Source organism: Canis lupus, chromosome 6 (assembly GCF_003254725.2).
Source record: "Canis lupus dingo isolate Sandy chromosome 6, ASM325472v2, whole genome shotgun sequence".
Lineage (NCBI taxonomy): Eukaryota > Metazoa > Chordata > Mammalia > Carnivora > Canidae > Canis > Canis lupus.
The window spans coordinates 28,537,092-28,555,250 of record NC_064248.1 but is presented as its reverse complement, the minus strand read 5'-3'; the positions used below and the strand labels follow the sequence as shown (position 1 = coordinate 28,555,250).

Sequence of the window (18,159 nt, the reverse complement as noted above, 5' to 3'; positions counted from 1 at the left end):
TACGTCTTACCAACAGCACAAACTGTGTTGTGACTCTTGCTTATGGTGGGATGTCAGAAGTCTCACGGTGGGGAAAACCAATATATCACAACAGTGGACTTTATACCCAATCTGAACAGTGAGTAACAAATTTGACCCATCACCCAGGATGCTAAAAACACTGTGAATCAGAACAAATCTGCCTCATCCTCCTGTTATTCCAGCACCTTCTGTATAAGGGAGGGACCAGCAGGACAGGAAAAAGAAAAAAGACAAGCAGGGTTTGCACTTCTATGCCCATGGGCCCATGGACAACTCACGGGTGAGCTGGCACTCCACACTGCTCAGCATGAATGGCGGTTGCTAGTCAACGAAGCAAATGAGCTTTGCTCTCCCCATTATCAGTGCGAGGGCCAGGAAGACAGGAGGTATTTTGTTTTCCTATAATCCTTCAGCTCAAAAATCTCTACAATGTCAAATATGATGCACATATCTTTATTATAATAAGGGAAAACAACTTGCCACCAGAATGTAATGGCTTTCCATGGAGGAAAAGAAAAAAAACATGGGTGCTGTATTTCAGGTATCATAATGATCCCTCCTCCTCTATGCCAATCACAGTTACATAGACCTACACAACCTTCCGTAAACTACTGTATTTGTCTGAACTTTTACAAATGCTCCAAAGCAACGCAAACTTGTTCCACTGTGTACCAATCTGACACACTTCATCAGCACCTGATTTCTCGTAAGTAAACATTAAGAGTTGGGTACAAGCAAAAGTGAACAATTTACATTTGCTCCAATTTTATATCCACATGGTAACAAATTTTCTTTTTTATCATGAAACTAGAAACACAAAACAAATTCCACTACCACATCTACTTTTTGAATCCCCCAGCATGCTAAATTCTCTTATATTTCAAGAAAGGGAAATAATAAATACCGGGCAATCAACATCTCCTGCAACCTCTCTAACTTCTATGGGAGGCAAATAGTTTTATCTCCATCTTTTGGAGGAGGAAACAATTTGTCCAAGAGTGTATCACACTCCTCATGGCTTGTCTCCTCACCTCCAGCATAGAGAAAACCTCCGGCAATGTCCATCCCAGGAAGGCCTAGATTTCTACAACAATCTTGCTCCTATACAGGAAACTTGTGCCAAGAACAAGATGGCCATCCTCTAAGGCAAACTGCAGGCAATTCTTCCTGTTTAATTCTCTTATTTACGGAGATTAACCAAAATGAGAGACTTGCTCATTTCCTTCCTCTTTCTAAGAAATGAGGTAAATAGAAAATAACCTTCCCAAAAACCTTCAGAAAAGGTTATCTAGGAAGAGTTCAACGCGTCTTGCCGACACGGATGACTATTAATAAAACATAAGGCAAGAGTCTGATTATGTACTTTTCTGTGGTTCCAAAAAAAAAAAAGAAAGAAAGAAAAAGAAAGCTGAGTATTTTTAGCTCTTTCCAGCCTAAAAGGATTTGACCAAAGGATCTTCTCTGTCTGGTTTTCCAAACATTGATCAAAATTGACCAAGGTTATAAGAAAAGGTAAATCACGTCCTTCCCAGAGAGCCTACGGTATAAACAAAGGGCACATTCCACACTGCCAGTCATCAGCAGTGGTCTGATCTGGATTCCCATCGCTCAGCCCCCTTACGACTTCACTTCTCTTCTGATTACAGCAAAGGGAGGAGAAATGTAGGTGACACCCAGGCTATAAAAGAGACAAAATGGCAGCACGCAAAATCCTCACAGGACATTCTTCTAGACAAATATGGCTCAGAAAGCACCTCAGACTACATTCGGTCTTTGCAGATCACTCAAATGCCAGCTATCTCGGGGATTTCTCAATAGCTCTCAATAAAACTTCCCAAAAAGGCATAACTAATGCAGCCAAATGCTAATTCAGAACAATGCAGAAATAGGTGGAGTTTATTCCCCCCTCAAGGTTTACTTTCTAAACATAAACCTGGTGAGAGAGGAACAAAAAGTTATTTGCATATGTAGGCAGTTTGATTTCCACCCAAATTTATGTTAGGACTATGCATATTTGGTTAAGCTCATACTGAGAAAAGCCTGGTGCCAAACTCTCAGAGAAATTTACAGATTTCTCTAAAATCAACCACTTGAGATCATGTTGATGGCCCTTTTTGAATGTTTCTCTATAAGGGTAATCTTGGACCAAAAAAAAAAGACAAATTCAAAGTTAATGTCATAAAACAAACCTGCATGGAAGAAAGAATGAGGTATTAGCACAGAAAAATGTCAAAAAGAGCAAGTCCTTTTCCCACTTTCTAAATGGGCTGAGAAGGGAAGACCACATTTCGTTCTGTGTGTGTATGTGTGTGTGTGTATAGCAAATCATTATGTTATACCCCTGAAACTAATACAATGTTGCATATCAATTATTTTTCAAAGAAAAAAGGGACTGTACTTGACCAATCTATTCCAATATAGAATAAAAATAGTTCTTATTTTGCATTTCAAATTCTGCTGGACTTTTTTCCCACAAAGATGAAGAAAATATTCTTCCTTTATAGATGGAAGAGAAAATGGAACAAAAAAATCAAGAATTTTCAGTGCCATATCACTGGAGGATTCTTCGATCCTCAACTACTTTCGGTATTATTTCTAGGGAAAAGAAAAAAGAATGAACATTCTCAATTGAAGGGGGACCTGGGTAGTTCGTCGGTTAAGCGTCTGCCTTTGGCTCAGGTTGTGATCCCGAGGTCCTGGGATCAAGCCCCTTGTAAGACTTCCTGCTCAGCAGAGGAGTCTGCCTCTCCCTCTCTCCTCACCCTGCTTGTGCTCATTTGCCTGCTCTCTCTCTCCTAAATAAATAAAATCTTTAAAAAATACTTTAAATGAAACTAAGGGTTTAACATCTCCTGCAACCTTTCTAACTTCTATGGGAGACAAGTAGTTTTACTCAGTTCTTTTGAGTAATAGTCTTGAACATTATTAGCAATAATAAACTCATCTATTAATATATAAAATCTTTGTTAAGCTTCTTAAAGCTAATTTTGATTGCTCTTCATATTAGTCACACAGGTTGCTGATAAACTAGATGCAGCCTATTATCGAACCCAATTTGTGTTCATCACCTGATTTTATAAGGAGTTGATTTTAGTGGAGACGCACATTTGTTGTCTTAAATATTTAAAAAAGAGAGGTGCCTGGATAGCTCAGTTGGAAGAGCATGTGACTCTGTCTCAGGTTGTGAGTTCAAGCCCCACATTGGCTGTGGAGCCTAGTTTAAAAAAATTTTTTTTCCACCTCACACCGGTGAGAATGGGGCAAATTAACAAGGCAGGAAACAACAAATGTTGGAGGGGATGCGGAGAAAAGGGAACCCTCTTACACTGTTGGTGGGAATGTGAACTGGTGCAGCCACTCTGGAAAACTGTGTGGAGGTTCCTCAAAGAGTTAAAAATAGACCTGCCCTACGACCCAGCAATTGCACTATTGGGGATTTACCCCAAAGATACAGATGCAGTGAAACGCCGGGACACCTGCACCCCGATGTTTATAGCAGCAATGGCCACGATAGCCAAACTGTGGAAGGAGCCTCGGTGTCCAACGAAAGATGAATGGATAAAGAAGATGTGGTTTATGTATACAATGGAATATTACTCAGCTATTAGAAATGACAAATACCCACCACTTGCTTCAACGTGGATGGAACTGGAGGGTATTATGCTGAGTGAAGTAAGTCAGTCGGAGAAGGACAAACATTATATGTTCTCATTCATTTGGGGAATATAAATAATAGTGAAAGGGAATATAAGGGAAGGGAGAAGAAATGTGTGGGAAATATCAGAAAGGGAGACAGAACGTAAAGACTGCTAACTCTGGGAAACGAACTAGGGGTGGTAGAAGGGGAGGAGGGCAGGGGGTGGGAGTGAATGGGTGACGGGCACTGGGGGTTATTCTGTATGTTAGTAAATTGAACACCAATAAAAAATTTAAAAAAAAAATTTTTTTAATTAAATATTTAAAAATGAGTAAAAATGTTCCAGTTGAAAAATACTGTTAAACAATAAACTTAACATCCTGCACATAAAAATGCAAGGAATGGCCATGATCTGAATGATATTTAGGGTCACCTGCACATTCCACAGTCTATGACATAAGCTGCCCTTCCAAAGATTTACAAAGATAAACACTGCCCTCAAAATAAAAGCGAAGAGCTAAGAAAATCTTGTTTTGCACATAAGGAAATGGACAGACACCAAATATTCAACTGTTAGTTTATAGAATTAATTTTCCATGCAAAAAAAAATTTTCAACTTTGTACACTTATCATGCACACTAGTGTACAGAAGTGTTGAATTCCTATATTGTACACACCTGAAACTTATATGATGCTGTATGTTAACTATACTGGAATTAAAATTAAAAACTTAATAAAAAAACTCAACTTAATTTTCAATATATACTACACTGTTTCCTGTTCCTCTCTGAAAGATGTTTTGAAAGTCAAATACATTTACCTCTGAACTTCCACAGAAAAGAACAAAGATTTAAAAAATAAGAAGTTAGAGTGTGATAAAACTTGCTCAGACTACACAAATTCCAAACCTGTAGGAATCCAGATGTTTGGAATTAACATCTGTCTCTGCAGCATGTTACCTAAGTACAAGCACTGTGATACCAGTATTTATATAGACATCCGAAGGAGACGGTATTCTTACCCAGTAAAGAACTGATAAAATTGTAAAGTGCTGCATATAATTTAAGGAAATGATGTAACCAACTCAGCACTGAAACAGTTCTTTCTCCCAGCAATAATGACCCATGTGGGCTGCCTTGTACTGTCTGGCACCCCCAGAATCTCCTAGAACCAATCCTGTTAAGAGAGCTCGGGTAAAGGTTTTAGGGCTCTGGCACAGAGCCCAACTGTGGCCAGCTTGAGGATCACATCCATAACTTTAATCTCAACTGTGCCAAGAAAGCACAAACCACACTTTGAAGTAATCATCTTGAGAGTCTTTGAAAATGCTCTGAACTTAGACATCTCCCTAAATCATACAGACTTCTTGCAACAATGAGTACATAAGCAAGCTTTTACTTCATTGGATCCATTCACATGAAAGCTTGGGATAAAACGACAATCAAAACTTCTCCATAGATTATCTTAAAAGCCATTTGTGGAGTCAACATCTTCTTACAAAGAATACTATTTAATGAGATAATGCAAGTATAAATAATAACCTCATGTGTAACGTATGTTAGCAGTGTTAGGTCCAACTACGTGTACACACACACACTCCCTCTCTCTCTCTCTCTTTCCCCTACCCCTTACCCCTCCCCCCCAACCAGAGTCTCCCTTGCAGGTAATTTAAATGCCAAAACCACCAGTTCTTTGTCTTGGAAGAGATGCACTGCCTTTGGCAGTGTTTTCTTTTCTTTTCTTTCTTTCTTTTTTAAGCCAATAGATACAATAAATTATTTCCCAGAAGGTCAATTTCTGTTTTCGAAAAACATCTGAGTCACTAGAGATGAGAAATACTTTATCTAAAAATGCACTACAGTTTCTAATCATCCCTACCTGACATCCCAGATAATGGGCTCTTCCACAGTGAGAGAACGTGGGCACTGGAACCCTGGTTACTTACTTGTTAAAAAAAGGTTCGATGAGTTTTGATCTAGCCGACACATGAATTTTCGGAGGACTAAGAAAAGAACCTAATGAAGAAAAGAAGCAGAGTATTATGTACAGCCAAGGAGACAAAGCCTAAAAGTTCAGACAACAATCTATGTAAATCAATAGCCCGGTTCATCAGGATAAGGGGCACTCCTCCTAGTGGCCAAGAACCACACCAGGTAAGTGTCGATGGGTCCTCCTTATGCACTCTCCACCCCTATTCCCCCCAACTCTGACCTCCAAGCCTCCCATTTCTTCCTGGGTGAGTGGGCCCCAGGGAAATCGTAGACAGGCAAGATCCCCCCCCCCATATACACCCCCCAGATTACGATGTGTTTGCCAGAAACAGGTATAGGGAGTACCTAGGTAGTTCGCCATGGAGATGAAGCACAGCCCTGTGATATAAGCATCATAGCCTGCCTCGTGGAGCTGTTCAGTAGCTGTGTCATAACTTGGAAATCCTTCTGCACTTTCTAAAGAGAAAAAAGAAAAAAGTTTTCCCAAGGATATCACAAATCATAAAGATGAGCAGTGTGCCCTACCAAATCCAAATTGCATTGGTATATGCTGTCTAGGATAGAAATATCTTAGATGAGCAGGAAAAGGCTATCTACTTCTTAATTCTTTCCACATAAGACCTTGCAATGTGAGATAAAATGGTCACTGAAAATGAGGGCTTGGGTCTAGACTAGAGAAATGGCTCAAGTGACATCATCCAAGGCCCAGCTAGAGGCCTCCTCGCTGCACTCTGATGGGTGCTATTTACAATCATGCATAACTTGCTCTATGAAGATGATCCCTCTTCCAACTGCTCTTGGAAGTCTCAAGGAACTTCTTCCTTGAGAAGAAACATTGGGACATAACAAGTATTTCAGTCATGACTCATAACAGCATGGATTTGTGCATCCCACTAAGTTTGAATCTATGTTCCACCATTCAACTGCTATGTGATATTGGGCAAGTCACTTCTGCTCTGGGCCTCCACTTTAGCAGAATGGAGGTGAAAACCAAACTTCCCTCATTTATGAGGATCAAATGAGCTAACGCCAGTAAAGCTCTCCCATGGTGCCAGGTACATGGCAAATGCTCAGTTACTGTTATCCATCAATACCTCAGGTAACCCTCCGAAAAGGCAAAAGATTCTAATCAATATTGGCAGGTCAATTCAACACTGCCCTCTGCTATGTTTTCAAGCTTAAGGATCTAAAGATGACGGCACAACTAACTCCAGTAAAAGATCAGAACTTGCTTTGGTGCTGCCCCTGGAACATGGGGAAACTCTGTAGGAGAGACCATTTTATAACATGAACATGATTTTTTTTTAAGATTTTATTTACTTATTCATGAGACACAGAGAGAAAGGCAGACATAGGCAGAGGGAGAAATAGGCTCACTGCAGGGAGCCTGCTGAGAGACTTGATCCCAAGACCCCGGGATCACAACCTAAACCAAAGGCAAAAATAAATAAACAAACAAACAAACAAACAAATAAATAAACCAAAGGCAGACACTCAACCACTAAGCCACCCAGGTGTCCCTTACAACATGATTCTTATGTCACACTGACACATACACTTGCTGAAGACAATGTCTGGGAAGAGTGACCTGCTTTAGAGTAAATTCTCTGCCAGGTACCAGAATATTATAGGGAAAGAATGGGATAAAACTTTAACTTATAGGGGTACCTTGATTTTGGCTCAGGTCATGATCTCAGGGTCGTGGGATTAAGTCCCACCTCTTGTTCTATGCTCAGCGCAGAGTCTGAGATTCTCTCTTTCTCTCCCTCTGCCTTTTGCTTGTGCTCTCTCTCTCTCTCTCTCTCAAATATATAAATAAATCTTAAAAAAAAACAAACCTGTAACTCATAAATAGTTCCTAGAGCCATTCTGGAAATGAATTCCAAAAACATTATAACAGAACCAAAAGCATGAAGGGAAATGAACAATGAAAAGACTGCAACTGTTCTTATGTCAATATAAGGCTGTTTAAGCAAGAATCTTTTAACCTCCATATTAAATATTAGACTTTAAGCTTTAAAAAAGTCTTTTAACATGATAGCCAGGTAAATAATACCCTCTACTCTACCACCAGCTGAAACATATATTTCCAAAATCAATTATTTCCATCATACTGTTACAGAAATTTGGTCTAGGCTTTCTTCCCTCACCCTCACTCCTTTTCTTAATTCCTTTTTTGGACTATTACCCAGAAAGGGAAGCAAATAGCTGTAATCTTGGCTGCTTTAGTACCTTCCATTGTCAATTTCTGAACCATTAGTCCAATTATCAATGTCTTCAGAAGTTTGCAGGCTAGAGCTAATGGAATGCTAATTACAGTGTCAGCAACTAAATGAGGTGTACAGGAACCAAGGAAGTGACATGTGCCAGATTCACCAAACACCTGGGTAGGGGCCATGACTAGACATGGCACCACATCTCTGCCTCGAGAACTATTCCTCCCCCCTGGTTTTCCTCGCTGCTATTGGCCACCTCTGATGGGAGGCAGGGGTGGACACTCTTCTTCCTCATCTGTAAACCCAGTTATTGGGCTTTTCTGGACGAAAAGCATATTTTCATTTGACCCCTGGCAATGAATCACCAACTCTTTGTGCTTAAACAATGCACCCTAGAAAAAAGAAAGACACATCAAGTTTTGGGAGAATTCCAAGCATTAGGAAATAAAAGCTCTGAAGCTTTACCTGCTAAACTTCTCAATGAACAGGCTACCCAAATCTATTGACATAAAATAAACCTAGGACTATAAGACCATCTTTATTCAGAGAGCAGTAATTCAACACAGGGCATAAGCAAGTTAACTCAGCCAAAATCTGTAAATGTGCATGATGATATCAAGCAGTTTCACCTTCCTCCTATGATACATATGATCACAAGGACTTCAGGCACTTAACAGGATCACTTTATTTTCTTACCAACTTTAGGAGGGTTGAAAGGCGTCTCTTTTAACCGCTTTTCCAATTCTGCAAGGGATGTGTTGTTAATGATGTCCTGCAAACCAGAAAGCAGAGAATTATGAGCTTTAATCAGCTCAGTACAACATACAGTAGAGATTCATCAAATGTCAGGGCCAAAAAAATAAAAAAAAAAGTATATCTAGTACTGCCCCCTCGTGTTCTTTAAAGAAACCTGGGAGTCATGGTTTCTTCAATGTGAAAGAGAGAGAGCAGTGTCAGGTTCACCATGCAGAAAGTATCACCATATAAAAGGGTTTTGGAGATGTGTTTAAATACCTACAGAACTTAGGCCAGTGAGCTATACTGTTCAGGCATTCATTCCATTCAGTTATGTAAAGTCACTTCACAAAATAACAAACAATTTTACTTTAACCTGAATTTTTCTGATTAGAAAATATAACCAAAATATATAAAATCAAGAAAATTATGAAGTATGTCCATGCATAACCTATTCAGAAATGCATTTTACACACACCCACACACATTTTTTTTAGTAAGCTCTATGCCCAACATGGAGCCTAAACTCATGACCCTGAGGTCAAGAGTCACATGTTCTACTGACTGAGTCAGCAAAGCGTCCCACTCTACTCCCCCAAAAATACATTATATATTTTAATACTAAAAATGTTTACATACAAAAAGAATATAGGAGAGGAAAAAAATAATTCCAATATCCAAGACAACCACTATTCACATTTGGTATATTTGTTTTTAGTCTTTTTCTAATTATTTTCCTTTTTGGATGTACTTGAAAATAACAATTAAACTAGACCAGAATTCTAGCTGGTCATTGATTCAAGCTCCTAGTATCAATTCAAAACAGTTCCAAACATAAGTTTATCAGTGGTAGCTCAAGTTTTAAAAATACCTTAAAAGGTTGTGTGCTGGCCATCAATTTTGTATCCAAGAGTCTAAAAACAAAAGAATTTTTAAGAAGGTAAACAAAATGCACAATGTCCAAAATGTATTTTACTCAAACCAAGAGCCAGTCTCCTGTCCTAAAAGCCAACAAGAGAATTAAGCACCTCTCTTACATTACACTGGGGCTCAGTACTCTCAGCCCTTCTTCATCAAGAGGCTGTCGGGGAGGGCACAAGCTCTAGAACTGCTTGTACCCTGAGAGGGTGTGGGTTATATTGATTCCAAGAAGACGGCAGAGATCTTTGTAAGTTTTTACATGGTTTAAATACCACTGTAGGTCTAGTACCTGCCAGGCCATTACCAAGTACTAAACCACCTAGACTGGCACAAAATAAACTCTTGGTGGTTAAAATCTATATTTGGTGGTTTCATACCATTGTTATTTCTTAGAATTCGGTGTCAGAGATTGGAATAATGAAAAAAGACATGCAGAGAGACAGACACTAGTGTGAGAACCCTCTTTCTTTTGACATAAATGTGAAGAGTAATAGATAACAGGGCAGAATTAGCCTAGATGTAAGAGCAACGGCTCTACCACCACACCTGTTCGTCTTCAGACAGGTCCTCAAACACAGAGTCTTGCTCTAGAGGCTCCACGTGGCGGACACATGATCTAGCAGACATGTGACGTGTGACATATCAGAACTACCCTGTGATATTAACTGTGGGAGACACTCTCAGGTCAAGGCAGCAACTTAGAGATGAGGGGGTTAAAATCTCTAGCCAAACAGTTCTGGACTGGCTACAGAACATCCTCAACTGGTCACCTGACTGGGACAAGGCACATCCAACGTACAAGAGAGAGTCAACTCTTGAAGATTTTGCCAATTCTTCCGACAGCAGGGTATGGGGTGAGAGAAAAGGGGGGTGCTGCCAACTTTCACTCCCTGTTCAAATTCTGGTTTCTAATGCAATCAAACCAATCATCAATTACAAAAGCAATCGGTCACAGTTAGACCCCTTAAACCATTAACCAGTTATTATCAACTGGATTGTAATCATAATTGGATCATTACTATTTTGGATATTTATTACCTATTTGTATCTTGTACAGTATGAGAACTATTTTGAATGAAGGACAACAAATCCTCAAAGAAAGCTTACCTGGGGAAAACACATGTTGTCATCTCCTTAAACTCATTTAAGTCCTAAAAAAAGACGACAATGACTTGCTACAATTTCACCATTACACTCACAATATTGAAAACATACACAAATATGTCAAGCTCCATAGCTCTTTTCTCAAACCATGATACCTCACATGGGCCCTTTAAGCTTAACTGCCAGATCCATTTCTAGTTAATAATTACTTTCTAAAAATCGTCACAATTCCCTCATGACTGGGAATCATAACAATCCAACATAAAACTTTTGCATAACCAAAAGGGACAAACCTGAGCATTTTACGGCTAAAGCAGGAGGGGAAAAAGTTTCTATTACATGTAGAAAGCTTTCAGTAATAGCTCTACCAAATGAATCCATCATAATAGTGAGGCTAGCAGAGTTATTTAAATAAAATGGCTTATATAGGAAATGGACATACTGTAAACTAGGTTATACCTTTACTGAGAATATCTTTAAAATGCTAGTTAAAATGCCCATTTAAACACAGACTTTCCAATATGCACGATGCATGCTTTAACTACTCAGAAAATTGCTAAAGCACCAGTAGCAAGTGCCTAAATTAGACAATTCATTTCCCAGTTTATTTTCATCAGGGAGTCTAAAGCCAAAATGAGATGGATCTAATTTTGAATGAACTCATTTACATACATAATTGCCACGCCAGACTGAGTAGTCATACTCCTGACCCTTTGTAACTACACTTCTCTTCAGCGTTATTCATGCTTCGTAGCATACTGCCATTTCCAATTAGCTTTCTGAGCCTGTAAATACAGACTGTGTTTAGCTAGTTTGGAATATTTACCAGCTTTTTCAAGAGCTATCGTTAAATTAACGGACAACACATGAACAAGTGGTTTCAGTGCCGAGGTCAAAGAGAAATGCAATAATGACAATTGTCACCTCTCAATATTATCACAAAGCCTCACAAAGCAAGAAAAAAAATTAGAATTAGGGCTACTTCCAGGGCTATAATGTAGACCCCTCTCTCTAACAGGTCATGGTGAATGATCAAGAAGATTCTTCATAAGAGACTCTTCCCTAAAAGGCAGCTCCCAAATACAGATTCTTTAGCATATTTTTAAGCACAAAATTTGGTACCAGTGCATGTAAAGAGCTCTACCATTTTAAAGATGTTTTCTCACTTGCTCTCAACACTTCTTCCAAAACTAGGTGAAAGAAAACCGTTTTCTCCTGACAATGACAGAACACAAAGTTCAAGTACTTACTCAGGTAGCCTTAAGTAATAAAGCAAGAGATGAAGCCATGTCTCCTAACCCACATCCTACTCTGCCAACAGACCTCAAGCTCTAGTAGGATTCCACTAGAACTGGATTCAGAACTACGGTAGTCCCATTCAAGGTAACATTTACCAAGTGCTTACGTACAATGTGCTATGCTAGGCATTTAGACATAGGCAATAAAAAGGTTACACTCCTTGTCCAGGGAGCTAATTGCCTAGAAGAAAGGGACAGCAGTTAAGAAAAGCCACATGCACAAGAGCTCCACAGTTCGGTGAGAGTTCAGAGAGAGGGAAAGGAAAGATCACCCCTTGGGCAAGGCAGCAGGCAGGGAAGACTTCATGGAAGAGGCATTTGCTGGATATTGGTAAGAGATAAAGTTGTACATAGCAAATGTTGAGAAAAGCTGGAGAAAAATCAAAGCGGAGGAAATTGTATGCCAAAACCACAGGCAAAAACACAATGCGGTTCCCAGGAACAAATGACCCAGTCTGGCTGGGAATAAGGAGAATAAGGGACTAGCAGACACAGGGCTGTTGGGCCAGATTGCAGAAAGCCGGATATTCCGGGCTAAAAACCAGCAGCTGTATAGAAAAGCAGTGCATGTGGGATCAGGTTCAGAATTTTGAACAGGGTCAGTGGTATGAACAGATCCATATATGAGAAGATTATAAAACTGGTACAGTCAGAAGATACTCATTTGTTAATTCAATATGTAATGTCTCCTATGTGCCAGACTCTGGTGTTTGAAACAGCCATATAGGCAGTATTTCTTTTCTTTTCTTTTTTTTTTTTTTTTTTTAAGATTTTAATCACTTTCCTCTTTCCTTATCAGTCACTTCACTGGTTTAAAGGTCAAAAAATCATTAGAGGGGACACCTGGGGGGCTCAGTGGCTGAACGTCTGCCTTCAGCCCAGGTCATGATCATGGAGTCCCGGGATCAAGCCCCATATCAGGCTCCCCGCAGGGAGCCTGCTTCTCCCTCTGCCTGTGTCTCTGCCTCTCTGTGTCTCTCATGAATAAATAAATAAAATCTTTAAAAAAAAAAAAAAATCATGAGGAGCTGCTATGCTTTTTGATCTCTTTGCCCAATAGAGGCAGTTGATCTGAAGTAAACATCAGCTCTTGAGATTTATCCACTACAAATTCACAGCTACCAAATTTGTTTTGAGACTCACCACCATGGAGTCTTTGAGTCCCAGAGCAGGTGATACAGTTGTCATGTGGAAAGAGAACAAGGGGAGCAAAAGACCTACTGTATTCACAGCGGGGCTTTACTGGACTTTTCCAAAGAAAGTAATCAAGATCCCGATGGAACAATGTCTCATGAGAAATGTGAAGTAGGGGATACCTGGGTGGCTCAGTTGGTTAAGTGTCTGCCTCTTGATTTAGGCTCAGGTCATGATCTCACGGTCATGAGACTGAGCTCTGCATCAGCTCCACATGGGGCATGAAGACTAAGATTCTCTCGCTGTTGCTCTCCTTCCAAAAAAGAAAAGAGAGAGAGCAAATAAAGGAGAGGGGAAGACAGAGTGATGGGAGGCAAGCAAGATGAGCCTGTGTGCACAGTTAGGGAGCAAAAGAGGAAGAGACAAAAGAGAAACTCTTTTCCAAAAGAGCCAGAAAAGCTTATATCTTGGTGCACTGAGACAACTTGGCTCCAAGAGCAAAAACACGCCAAGGTTAACAGAAAATCTAAAGGAAGCAGCTGAGCAAGAGGTAATCACAAATTTTGCAGGACCTGTCCAGTTTAGCAGACCCAGAGCCCTTTCAATGGCCCCACTATGGCTAATGTTAGCCCCAGCCAATGAGAAGACCACGCCTGTGGCTGAGGTACCCCTGCCCAGCACTAACTGAGCAAACCACTGGCATCAAGTTGAAACAAATCTATGGCTAATGTTAGCCCTAGCAAATGAGAAGACCACGCCTGTGACCGAGGTACCCCTGCCCAGCACTAACTGAGCAAACCACTGGCATCAAGTTGAAACAAATCTATGGCTAATGTTAGCCCTAGCAAATGAGAAGACCACACCTGTGGCCAAGGTACCCCTGCCCAGCACTAACTGAGCAAACCACTGGCGTCAAGTCGAAACAAATATTCAACTCTGCTCTGCCAATGTCAGATGACTGAAGATCCCTTACAACAACTTGTAAGTACGTCTCTTCAAAATTTTACAACCAAGTGCCTGAGACTCTCTCTGGGAATGTGCTGCATACAAAGAAACAGCACTCACATAGAGAATGCTTTCTCAGTAATAAGGAATTATGATTTTTTCTTTTTCTTTTCTTCTAAGTTTTTAATTCCAGTTAGTTAACATACAGCATTGTATTAGTTTCAGGAGTACAAGATAGTGATTTGACACTTCCATACAACACCCAGTGTTCATCACAAGTGCACAACTTAATCCCCATCACCCATTTCACCCATTCCCCTGCCTCCCTGCCCTCTGATAACCATTTGTGTGTTCTCTAGAGTTAAAAGTCTGTTTCCTGATTTGTCTCCCTCTCTTGCTTTTTCCTCCCTTTGCTCATTTGGGTTTTTTTTGTCTTAAACTCCACGTGAGTAAAATCACATAGTATTTGTCTTTCTCTGATGGACTTGTTTTGCTTAGCATAATATTCTCTAGTTCCAACCACATCACTGCAAATGTCAAGAAATCGTGAATTTTTAACGTGGACTGACAGGTCACTTACCGCAGGCAGTGGGCAGTAAAACTGATGAACTGTGTGCATGACATCCAAGAGCATATTGTGTCCAATAACGAGTTTTCCCTAAAGAAAGTCAGGGTGAAGAAGACTTCTTAGCACAAAATCATATTGGGGCTTGAGAGTGAAATGTATGGTTCAGAGTCTATGAGGATTTTGTACTGAACTTATTTTAAACCATATTCAAATAAGTAAGTTAGGGCTGGCTTTATTCCTATTTAAGAGTTTCAGAGTGTTAAATCCATTATGCAAAGTAAAAGCTCCAATGACTTTGATTTCATTGATCTCTGCTTTTTATTTACCTTGCCACCCTCAAGAACCAGAAGTAGTAAAATTTTTATTGAAGAGCTCTAAAAGTGAAAAATGCTAAGTATGTTGAACTATCAATAATTTGTGAACAGGCTCCAAATATCTATTCTATGAGTGCATTCTTTAAACAACTCATTTATATATAAAAGACATATTCATAACAACACTGAAAGGTAAAAATAATCTCTAATTCTAGTAAACAGAATGAATCTTGTTTCCTTCACATCTATGTCAAAATTCACGAGGAATGTTCTGAAATACAATTTCCAATGCAATTCATTGCTTTTTTGCCAAATGAAGTACAATATGGGTTCAATAAATCACTCCACTGTGATAAAAATTAAACTACCACAATGGAACACCAACTTAGATTTAGCCATCCAGGTGACACTATTTTTAACAAAAAGTATCTATCTGGTCATTACAGTGGATCTATGTCCCAGTGCATCTTCAGATACGTCTGGAAACACTGGGCTAAACATAATTACATAACATAAACAGTTACATACAAAATCTTCCCAATCCAAAAGACAAACTGTCCTTTTGGGTCAGAACACCACAGCAGTACCTGGTGCCAGATCAGGGTTTCTAAACACCATTATTCAATAAAAGAAACCAAGACTCCTTGGGGAACTCATGGATTCTAGAACTGAGGCATGGAAAACACAGCCTGAGTCTGAACATCTTGTGATCTAAGTTGGTGCTCAAAAAAGGAGAGGGGCTGGGGCACCTGAGTGGTTCAGTCAGTTAAGCATCTGACTCTTGATTACAGCTTAGGTCATGATCTCAGGGTCGTGGGATCAAGCCCCATGTTGCGCTCTGCGCTGAGTGTGGAGTCTGCATGTCGCAGTCTTCCCCTGCTTGCTCTCGCTCTCTCTCTTTCTCCCTTTCCCTCTCTCTCAAATAAATAAATAAAATCTTTAAAAACAAAAGCAAAAAAAAAAAAAAAAAAAAAGCCACTGAGATTATAACAGACTGCTGAATGCTAAGGAAAAGGAACAAGTAAATGTGGTTCCTGAAAAGAACCATGAACTCAGTCGGAAAAGTGATGAAGTTCAAATAAGGCCTAGAGTTTGGTCATAGTATCATACTAGTGTTCATCTCCTGGTTCTGATAACCACATGGTCATAGGAGATATCAGCAAAAGGGGAGCAAGGTGAAGAATCTATAGAAACTCTCTACTATTTCCCTTTCTACTATTTCTCTTCTATTTCTTCTCTCGATTTCCACTATTTGCTATGAGCGTAAAATTAGTACAAAATGAAGTGTTTTAATGCTACAGAAGGGCAGCCCTGGTGGCGCAGTGGTTTAGCGCTGCCTGCAGCCCGGGGTGTGATCCTGGAGATCCGGGATCAAGTCCCACATCGGGCTCCCTGCATAGAGCCTGCTTCTCCCTCTGCCTCTGTCTCTGCCTTTCTCGCGCTCTCTCTGAATAAATAAATCTTAAAAAAAAAAAAAAAATGCTACAGAAAATACAGATTTACTAGTAAGACTAGCAGGGAAAGAATGTGGTGGGACATAAATATTTAAGAGTGTTGAGTATTCCCTGGCTTTATAGAGCCTGTTTTTAAGATGTGTTACTTCCAAATTTTAAATGTCTGGGTCACTGATAAAGGGAGCTTTCTTCATAGTATGCTTTGTGACGTTAACCACCAACGGTCAACAACACGCTGGGAATTATTCTGTAGGAGCCGGACAACAAGGAGCTGCACACAGCCAGTGAAGGCATCAGAGTCTGAACCAAGCAAACAGACTCCACCATCGGGGATGGCCACAAGGAGCTCAAAGCCAAGTGACGGCTGATGGGTCTGTATTTTAGGGCTGGCCTCAGTCAAATCAACCACTTCTCTGAAGTCTGCTGGCTAAGGATGGATAATGATGTGAGCAAATATGACCAGAAATTCCTCCTTGCTTCTCTGGATGCCTGTTAGCCACTTCTGAACAGACGCTCATCTTTGTTTCGTTTCTCTGCAGACTCATCCAACTTTCTACACTGTTCTGATGACCTCACTGACTTCTTTCACAGGGCTCTGTAACTGCCGATTATTCCCAGTTGGGGGCAGCCACAAGCCTCCCCTCAGGCACTCCCATTCTCACAAGCCTGCACCTGGTGGTGAGACAGCCACGGAACACAGAACACGGAGGGGCTCTCTACGGCCTTAAAGTGTCCTGGGTGTAAAGCTCAGCACCTAAGATTATTTCTTTTCCAAAGGGCCTTAGAAAACAAGCAAAAATGTCCACCATGCCTATCATGGAATACTCCAGCATATTTACACAAATGGTCAACACATTTTTAAAACTTATCAAGTATTATCAAGGCCATCACACAGGAGATTCCATTACAGTTATGCAGAAGAACCCAACACGATTATCTTTGTCCTCTAGGTTCTTCTAATTATGGAATAAAACGCCCTTAGTCAGATACCCCATTATTTTTCCCATTACTCCTTACTTGCTTATTCTACTTCTTAAATGGTTTTGAGAATCATAAAAGTTAGTTTCATGGAGCATATAAGGGCATCAAGCATAATCTTCCTAGACATTTTACAAGAAAAGCTTTTTTTTTTTTAATTTTTTTATCTTTAAGTAATTTCTACACCCACTGTGGGGCTTGAACTTGCTACCCTAAGATCAGCAGTCACATGCTCTACCAGTGGAGCCAGCCAGGCTCCAGTTTCACTGCCATTTTCTTGTAGGGACAAGTAAACCTTCCAGAAAATGGCGTGGATCCAATTGGCAATTATGATGTCACTGAGCACATTGTAACCACGGTTTCCCTCCATACCAGGTAAACATTCTACACACAACCAAATGGGTAATTGGCAGTGATGAGCACGCATTTCACCTTAAATGAATCGTGTTAAAAAGAAAAAGCCTGGTTCACTTACCGAATTGGCAATGGCATGAATGACTCGAGAAAATCCCACAGCATCATTCAGTTCTTCCTGATTTAGAGAAACAAACCGAGAAAACTACTGACATAAACAGATTCCTTATTTGAACAGGTTAAAGCCTAGCTCCAAAAAGCACTTTCATGTTATATTGAGTTAGCTTTAGTTTCCTGGGCTCTATCTCCATCATCCCAAACCATGCATGTGTACATATGTACAAACCTTTCTTCTGTTTCAGAACGTGGAATAAGCAAGTACCAAATTATTCATTAGTTACTAAAATAACGATGCCTAGGATTTACCCATCATTTCATATCGTTTGCTGAAATCTCCAAAGTCCAGCAAGTGGCCTTAGAAACACAAAC

General features: G+C 40.0%; 1 protein-coding gene across 2 annotated transcripts in view; it reads right to left on the bottom strand.

The window, feature by feature from the left end:
• The window catches only part of PARN (poly(A)-specific ribonuclease), a 155,195-nt gene that overhangs the window by 114,431 nt on the left and 22,605 nt on the right, over nucleotides 1-18,159 (bottom strand). Inside the window, exons 12-18 of one of the 2 annotated variants that reach the window (XM_035718207.2) lie at nucleotides 17,792-17,875; nucleotides 14,583-14,660; nucleotides 10,629-10,672; nucleotides 9,472-9,514; nucleotides 8,562-8,637; nucleotides 5,995-6,105; nucleotides 5,604-5,673 (exon numbers count right to left, since the gene is read on the bottom strand). In XM_035718207.2, coding sequence (XP_035574100.2) covers nucleotides 5,604-5,673; nucleotides 5,995-6,105; nucleotides 8,562-8,637; nucleotides 9,472-9,514; nucleotides 10,629-10,672; nucleotides 14,583-14,660; nucleotides 17,792-17,875 — 506 coding nt within the window. The remainder of the gene's footprint in view (nucleotides 1-5,603; nucleotides 5,674-5,994; nucleotides 6,106-8,561; nucleotides 8,638-9,471; nucleotides 9,515-10,628; nucleotides 10,673-14,582; nucleotides 14,661-17,791; nucleotides 17,876-18,159) is intronic. The other variant, XM_025416454.3, reaches the window with a different exon arrangement.